At 34.4% G+C, this 9574-nt stretch overlaps 1 protein-coding gene across 1 annotated transcript; it reads right to left on the reverse strand.

The window, feature by feature from the left end:
* Positions 1-1364: 1364 nt before the first annotated feature.
* Positions 1365-9245, reverse strand: LOC134229652 (uncharacterized; the record flags this gene model as incomplete). The annotated part of the gene is made up of 4 exons (XM_062711420.1): positions 8725-9245; positions 8176-8403; positions 3431-3916; positions 1365-1619 (listed from the first exon to the last, which is right to left on the reverse strand). Coding segments are annotated over exons 1-4 (1342 nt in total), but the record flags the coding sequence as incomplete, so codon positions are not given.
* Positions 9246-9574: the final 329 nt, after the last annotated feature.

Here is a 9574-nt window from a genome sequence, read left to right on the forward strand (position 1 = left end):
CTGGTCATTCTTTTGCTGAAATTGCAGCATCTGAAACTTTGACTGATACAATGAAATACACTAGAAGCATCGTCCATGCATGTCTAATCAAAATAGGACATAGAAGTACTTAAAATGAAAACTGCTCCAAAAAACTTAACCTTAACCTGGGACGCCGACGCCGAGGGTATTACATAAGCTCCCCCAACTTCGTTGAGATGAGCTAAAAAGAGAATCCAAAAGCGCAATCAAAGATGTTTTTGTTCAGAGGGCACATGGATAAAGTAGCTTTGTTTTCTTAAGTGTTGTATTTATCGGAAAAATCATTGTAGGGCCATTTCCCCCGTGTTCGCCCGAATTTCATGGCCATGTCTTAAACAATATATAAATACCTAGTAAGCAAGGGTAACCAGTATAACTTTATAATATAAAGTAAAATTTTGGTAAATAAATAAAGATCTATTGCAACACTTAGTATTTTAGGTGGAGATTATCTTTAGATGAAACTTTTTGTACGATAATCAGGATCCATATCATCGGAGGGGGGGGGGGGCAAGCAAACCAGATTAAGTTTTCTCTAAATATCAGTAATTTTCTACCATTCACAGTTGCATGCTTTGTGCATCAAATCTGAGAACTAACAAGGAAGCAAACTGTCATTTTTTGGGAAGATGCAAGTGGGGGATGGGTTGGTGGTTTGCAGCCGGAAATTAAAATAAATTGACAATAAAAATTAAAATTTAAAAATAAAAAAAAAACAGAAGAAAGTTATTCAATCTTAAAATTACTTGAAGCATTGCGTGAATAAAATGATATGTTTAAAAAAAAGAGAAGGTCAGCAGCTTAAAAGAAATATTTGAAACAAAATTAACAAATTAACTGCCTTTCTTAATAAAAGTTGTCTGTACATTATTGTATGCGCAAACTGTGAAAAGTTTTGTTAGATACACAAACAGTGCAATGAGTGTGTATATGTGTAACTGTATATCCTTTCAAATATTCTTACATATTTACCGTTCACGGTAGCTCAGTCGCTAGAGCGCTTGCTCCGTTTTCGGGAGGTCGTGAGTTCGTATCTCGGCCGCAACAGACCTAGTTGTTAAAATGGGTAGCAACTGTTTGAAGTGAAAGTTGCAGGTCCTTTGGATAAGACCTTAAAAACCGAGGCCCCGTGTCAGCGGCAGTCGTTAGCACGATAAAGATCCCTCACTGCTCAATGGCCCTGAGTGCCGAGTCAAGGTCAAAATTTGAAGCCCTTCACCGGCATACGGTAACATCTCCATATGAGTGAAAAATTCTCGAGAGGTATTTTAAGCAATATACAATCAATCAATCTTACATATTTAAAAAAAAAATTCATATAAATAAAATGCTATTATTTTCACCTTTTAGTGATTTTGTTTGATCACATATATGAAATATTTCCTCATGCACCTCCAATCCCTCAGTAGATTTTACTTCCTTGATCTCTTCTTCACTACATCTGAGAAGACGTTTAAGTAGCGTGGTTTTCCCCGCGCCAGCACATCCTACAATCATCCCCCGGGCGTGGTGGATTGTCTGTGTTCCTCTCTTAGCATACTCCACATACCGCTCTCTGGCCTCCTGGTCCCATTTTAGTATTTCTTCTGGGACTCCCACTGTATCATAAAATAATCAACAGTATCAAACTAGAACTAGATGTACGATGAGCAATGAGCTTACTGTCACTAAATGTTACCGCCGCCTCCCATATTATTACAATATCATGACCATGATTTGCTATGGGAACCCAAAAATCTCTACATTGTTTTACGGGTGCTGTGTCCCATGTTATTTAATAAGAATATAATGGCAGTGTCAATCATGGTTTGCTACAGGAAACGAAAAATATGTATCGAATCAAAAAATAAAGAAAAGAATCAGTGACATTATGTAATAAAGATGATATGAAAGTTCAAAGTCTCATTAAATTTAAGTATAAGCGGAGTTGCGGATAAAGGATGACTACCCCAAAGAGTAAGAGATGGACAGACGGACGGACGCACATCGCGATTACTGTATACCCTCCGCTTGAAAAGCGGGTTGTTTGATAATAAAGAAATAAATCAGAATGAAAAAGTCATTTTGCATTTAGTTTAAATGACAAAATGTGGAAAAGAGAGATGAAACTCCTCAGAGTACTTTCTTTTTTCAAGGTAAAATAAATTAAAGCATTACAGCTTTATTGATTCCGTTGAGCATGGATGTAGGAAATCTGGTCAGTGGGACGGGTTGAAGGTAATGGGATTGGTGGGGTATCCAATCCAATAATTTTGCCGAAATATAGAAAAAACTATGGAAAAGGTAGCTATAATATGATTGTTTTCTGATGAACTCTGAGGTCTGATTCCAGGATTTTTTTGGCATTAAACAGTATCCCAAACTGAAAATGAATGCATGGCTGCATCCCCCTCCCCATCAAACAATGCTTTTTGCATGCCTTTTTCGGTTTTAATTTTTTATTCTACCATAATTGCACTTTTTTTACATATAAACTCTGTACTTATTTATTTTATATCCTTTCTTGGATAAATTGAAAAATAGGTATAGTTTCAATTCATTTTTTTTTCTTCTTTAAACTTTGAGGGTTATCTTTTTTTATTTGAATATATTTAATATTCTGTCACGTGCAACTCAGATCTTAAAATGTAATATTACATACAATAATTTTATTTCATAAAATGTACACACATGTACAGCGCTGGCAAACTTTTTTACATGAGTTTGATCTATATGTTGTGACATTGAATTATTTGAAAGACGTGTTTTAAAAATCATTAACAAAAACATGTTAAAATTAGAGACTAAGACCTGATGACATGACTCTTGACGGTATACATGTAACCCCCAACCTCCCCGGCCCATATCCTATATATGATCTCTAGTGGCATTAAATTTGTATTTTATAAGGTTAAATACTGTAGACCCTTTTCTTAGAAACATTACATATTTATGTGCATACTTTCAACACATTCAAGAATTTTTTTTTCTTTAAACTTCCGTGAAAATAAGCAAATCATATTTGACAAAAATGTTTCATGGACATATTTATTCTTGCTAGTAAATCTCTTTAATACATGTATTTAAAAGATGTGCATTAGAACCTATTAAGTATTACGAAATAAATATTAAACATTGTCATTTTTAAGCGTAACAGAATAGTTCACCTTAATAATCCAGTACTCACTTGATAACAGTGTTCCAAATATTGAGTATTTTACGTATTAACATGGTATGTACTCATATTTTCCTTCAAAAACATTTAAACAATTAAAAGAACTTCTTTTGCAAAATTAATGATAAGGAAAGTTCTTAAAGTCAACAAAATATTAGAGTAAAGCACCAAAACATGTTATCTTTTTTTTAATTGAACAAAGGTGAAAGTAAATAGATTCCGTTTTGTTATATGCAGAGGTAAAACGGTACTCACAACGTTTACTGATCCTGTAATGAATCCTCCTGTCAGACACGGTACAGTGTGTGATGATGTCCAGCTGTAGACTGTCTATGAAGAGGTCGTACATCTTCTCCGGTCTGTTCGGTACATACAGACATCTCTCACCCTTACTTCTCTTATAACCCCAGAGTCTGCAGTATTCATATATCACATCACGTGACGCCGTGGTCAGAAAAAACTCCAGATCACTGTCCTCCACCAGACACTCCGTAACAAAGGCGTACATGACGTCATGTCGGATGTCGTCTGATATAAAGGTTATCATACCGTCACGTGTTTCTGTGATTCCATCAGGAAGATCTACCGAGCCGTCATCAGTAATATCAGGGAAATACCTCTGTCTGATTTTGTCCTTGATGATTCTGTGGGATTGATCATTGAAACTAATCCGAAATTTATCAGATATAAGTAAACAATACAGTAGACATCTCACTTCCGGCGGATAGCCAAAGATTTTACCTGAAATGACAAACAAAATAATAAATTATAAATCACCAAACAAATAAATCAATTAAATAAAATAAATAAATTGTTAACATGCAGTCGAACTACATGGACTACACTTCAATCTTTTTCTTTACACTCTATGTACATGTATGTATTCAGAACTATTGAAGACATATGTTTTAGGATGTGAACCACCCCACCCCCACCACATTTTTCTTAATCTCTACTTTAATCATCGCTAAATAAATAAATTAAAAAGATGAGGAGATTTATCATTAATTAATTTAATAATAATCCTGAAATACAAATGCAAATCTGTAAAAATTGATTTTTATTCTTAATAATAGCTATAAATTGAAATAACGTTTTGCTTTCGTCGCCCGCGAGACACAGTGATTCGAGCATCTGCTTTAGAGTCTAGGAGTAGGGAGTTCATTCTTTTAATAGCGACACCAAATTATTTTCTTGTTTGTCGGACATCTGGTGACAAAAGTTGGCAAACAGTTTAGTAAAAATTTTGTTTTACTTTTTTGAAGGAAATATTTTTTGGTGGAACTTGAACATATATTCACCCTACCTTATTTTTATTTATTTTTTTACGTATAGCAGAATGACGAGGAGTACGAAAAATGGGTAGAAAATAAAAGGAAAAAATATCAACAAGACATTGTAATTTAGCGATCTTGCATGGGGAGCATAAATACACAATCATGTTTAGCAGGATTCACAGAAACTGCAGGAAAAGACGGGGGGGGGGGGGTAATTGTAACATTTCATATATTGAATTAAAAGAGGCTTTTCACGGAGCTGCCCCCCCCCCTTCTTAAAAAGTCTACAGAATTTTATTTCCATCAACTGTCATACATTTCTTTTTAGCTTGTAAAGGAATTTTGTATTTTTGTGCTCCAGCAATTAAAAAATCAACTTCTTAGACAGCACATTCCTGTCTTGGTCAATGAAAAAATGCAATACTTAAATCAATAGATTCATGTTTCTGCATTTCCCTCACGACCCCAACCCCCTCCTCCCTACACATAGAGACACACATGAAGACATACATCTAATCCATACAAAAACACACTTTTGGAAAGAAAGGAGGGCAGCCAGAAAAAAAAGCTAACCTACAAATAGAAAAAAAAAATATTGACTTATTTTATATTTCTATATATTAACTATGAATAATGCTTGTAAACGTCCAAAATACTGTAATGATAAGTTTGTTTGTTGATTAAAACGTCTCATTTCGAATATTTCACTGAAACACTGTTACATTGACAACATTCTTCGCCGCGGAGAGCCTCAATTTGACCTTGGCTCTGAGGGTCATTGAGCAGCGAGGGATCATTTTCGTGCCAGCAACTTCCACAACAAGGGACCCCATTTTAATCGGTCTAATTTAAGAACACGTGTTCACGTTCCTCGGTGGGATTAGATCCCGGAACATATATAAGGATCAGACGAGAACTATTCGTTTCATCAGTACATCCATTCAAACTTTTATATATATGCAGTACCTGGATTTTCATCGCCTCTAGTCATGTCAGTCAGAAGTCCGTATCTTTTTTTTTGCTGTGATTTTATGATGAAACTGAATTTTTTTAAATAGTTCAAAATGCTTCCAGATTAAATTAAGTTGACCTAACTTTTGCACTAAAAAATGAAACAAATGTTTTAAGGCATAACAACAATCAAATCCTCTTGTATTCAACAGGTCCATGGAAGGAATAAAGGTGAAACTTTTAAAATGAGGATACAATGTAGGAACCTTTGAAACGCGACATAACTCGTACGTATTATGGAGAGATAACTCTTGTCTGCCACCCCGTCAGCAGTAAATTTATACGACCTGAGACATTTTCACCAAGTTGATCTAATATATTTTGCACTAAAAGCTGAAACGATTGTTTTAAGGCATAACAGCAATATCAAATCTACTTGAATTCAGCAGGTCCATGGAAGGATAAAGGTGACACTTTTAAAACGAGGGAAGGAATTCATGTATAAAGCGACATAACTCGTACGTATTATGGGGAGATAACTCCTGTCAGTGGTTTAGATAGCAAATTTATACGACCTGAAACATGTTCACCACCTTTCACAATAAATCATGCGGAATACATGTACACTTACATACAATAGAGAAATAAAAGGAAATGAAAATCCTGTTAAAGAGAACAAATTTAATTTGGATTAATTTTGAAACAAGTTTAATTTTACAAAATTTAAGGTAGTTCTATACTCTGCACTAAATGGGCCCAATCTTAATAAATCTGCTTTTAAAAGATAGACATAAATCCAAGCAATGGATAGACACAAGAAAAATCATATGTCAGCATGTTCACTTTTCCGCTATTACCTATCGGAGTATATACCCCGAAATGTAAAATACTGAAATTTACCTGTCCAAGATTTTGTTGTATATAAATGAATTAAGGTCTAAACATTCCACTTTAATACCTTAAAGAGAGTAGATATATTATGTTAGTCAACAATATATAATCATTGTTTTGCATCAATTATTATAAATAGATGCACTTTGTTAGACTAACGTATCAAAATTTAATATGAGAAAATATGCTTCACAGGCCAATCTCCGTCATTCAAAAAAAAAGGACTCAAACTTCGTATATTTGCATTATTTTTACTCAATAATAATTAAGAAAAAGATTAAGCTGTCAAAAATTATATGTTGACGCATTTCTTTTCGTGGTATAAGCTCTACACTCAAGGTACACTCCTAATTTCCTTCAGAAAAAAAAAAATATATTGCAACATTTTCCTGTAATGCTGTTAATGTTTGAGTGTATATTTGTACTAACAAAGTTGTACATACTTAAAACAATAATTATACACACCCAATGCCCATTGGTCCTAAAATTTATCTTAATTCACTTCAAAAAAATTAAAACAAACAAGTCTTGTCTGTAAATTGGAGACAATGAAAATGAAAGTGATTGACTGATTTTCACAAACTGGATAATTTTGTAACAGAAAGTAAGTATGCTGCAAGTGAATCAACTTTTGTCATATACGTGTATTCATAAGATAATCTTATAATTTTGAATTAATTCGTGGATAAGCAGTTTTAGGGGGGGGGGGTGCGTCTTAAACAATAATTATTGTTCAAAGTAAATTTAATAATGTTTGATTAGCAAAATTTATAAATGTCTAAGTCAAATCGTAGTCAATGCTTTTCTTCCGAATTATTTTCAACTTGGCCGCCGACAATAGTCGCGACATCTTCGCTAGACAAGGGTTCCTGATACACCCCTCTTCTTATAAATGAGGAGATTAGGGTATCAGGAACCCTTGGATAGCGAAGATGTAGTCGCGAGAGTTTGATACAAATCATGCATGTTCTGATGTAGCAAGTTATTACCTAATTATTTCTGTCAAAAGTTGTTCCCAGGCTTCTCTTTTTTATTACTTTATCCTTAGACTGTAGAACAATAAGTTTTTGTATGTTTGTAGACGCGACCGACTTGGAGCAAAATCGTTACCGTATACTAGTATTTAAAACGCTAACTAAAAGTCAAACCAATATAGTTCAAAAGTCACATCTCGGAAAAAGGAAGTGCTGTGGCGGTTTTACTATCCGTAAATGACGTTGTGCGAGTGAAGACCTACTTTAAAGCGAAATCGAGGGAGAGAAACAGACTAATGCTTTAACTGACATTTAGATTTGCAAAATACAAAAAAAAACAAGGCTCAAGTTAAAAAAAAACCTTGGCGTCGAAACAAGGGGGGCTAGCGGAGGGGGGGGGGGGGTGAGTCCCTTACTTTTTTTTCAAACGATAGAAATAATACATGTATAAATAATAAACATTGGGACGTGTGTATACCCTCCCCCCCCCACACACACACCCTCTTATGCACACACACACACACATACAATGTTTGAAAGATAAAAAATGGTCATGTAAGAACTTCATTCTCTCAAAACCAAAATTCTCTCCTTTATTTAAGTAGAAAAAATGACACCCTTTATTTTTAGATTAATGTCTACACATACATGTAGATATAGATAATATTTATTCAGATTAGTGAACAGATTGGACAACAGGCTAAACAAACTTCCTATAAATCACTTTTCTATATAAGGTCTTGGGTACATGTAACAAATATAATGAACTGAGTTAATATATATAGGATCTCCCATGGTTTGTGGTTTGATATGATTTTTATCCAACGAGTTGTGTGTTTTCTATCCCCGAGCAGAAATAACTAAAGAACTAATAATTTTAATTTTTCTAGAAATCAAACTTTCTTACTTGGTTTTCTATAGGTTTTGTTGTCGATGATGTAGATGTCCCAGTGTGGATGGAGACCTATACAGGATCTCACGATGTCAGGTCTCCCGTGTCTCCAGAGCCACGTCACGTGATCTACACTGACGTGTGATCTTCCTCTGTAATATACAGCCTCCCCTTCTCTTCTTAGTTCCGTTAGAATTTTTTCTCGTTTATCTTTACTCTTGATTTTATTTTCTGGGATATTTACTGTAGAAAAAAAATATACCGTTTATAATAAACATTTACACTGTAATACCATTATGTATATATAACATGTGTATAGGTAGAGATACATTCAAATTATAGATTTATTAAACACGATCAGTTACTTCTATTATAATATGTTAATCTAGTAGCATTAAATTGTAATCGATGAAACTACTACAAACCAACTACAAAAAAGTAATTAAAATGTATAAATGTTTCTACTGAAAACTTTTTAACTCGATTTTAAAATGTAATCAAATTATTTAAAGAAAATTCTGGAAGAAAATTAGAACAATTTACAATTATTTTACTCTGACTTACATATCCGGTGTATCTCATCATATATTCTCGTGTCCTCCATGGTGACGTGAGTCAGTACGTTCATCTGTAGACGGCGTATCAGTATGTCATCACAGACAGAACTACGGACACACTTCTCTCCAGGTTCTCTGTTGTATCTCCGTGATCTCAGGTACACACTGGCTGTGTCATAACTACTGTAAATGAATGGTTTATAACTCTTTTTTGATGCTATCCTATACATTGTCTCGTCCTTTGCGTCCTTCGTTATCTTATCCTGATCTTCCCAAAGGTAATCACGTGACTTCAGTCTGTCCAGAGTCTGCTGTGCTTCCTCACGTGTTACAGGATTATTATATCTGTCGAACACTATCTGTCGTATCTTATTAAGCATGTCCAGCCACTCTGTGTCAGTGAAGTCAGGAGGACCGGAGTCATAACACAGAAAACAGAATAACACGAACACCTCGTCATCAGTCAGTCTGACGAACTTATCTACAACGTGTAGTGAACATATATTGGGTAACACTGTCAATAAATATGATGCATATTATAGTTTTAAGGACCTCCATAATTTAGGTGATTTTTTAAATTCATTTCACCTTTTTTTTCTTCTCATGTAACTCAATTCAGCTTTCTTGACTAGTATGATAGTAATGTTTCAAAAAGGAAAATGGTACGTATTCTATATAGATTTAAATCTGATTACCAGATTGATTGAGAAGTGTTCTAACAATCAAAACACATGTAACGTAACGACCAGCACTGTAGCAACGCTTAATGCTATTTGTATCATTAAAGCTGAACACGATTCGTAAAAGACATGTATCCGCCATTTTAGTTCCCGAGACTCGCTACCCTGCAGACCCAT

Source organism: Saccostrea cucullata, unplaced genomic scaffold, assembly GCF_032062105.1.
Source record: "Saccostrea cucullata isolate Sc308-1 unplaced genomic scaffold, CSIRO_AGI_Scuc_v1 ctg4953, whole genome shotgun sequence".
Lineage (NCBI taxonomy): Eukaryota > Metazoa > Mollusca > Bivalvia > Ostreida > Ostreidae > Saccostrea > Saccostrea cuccullata.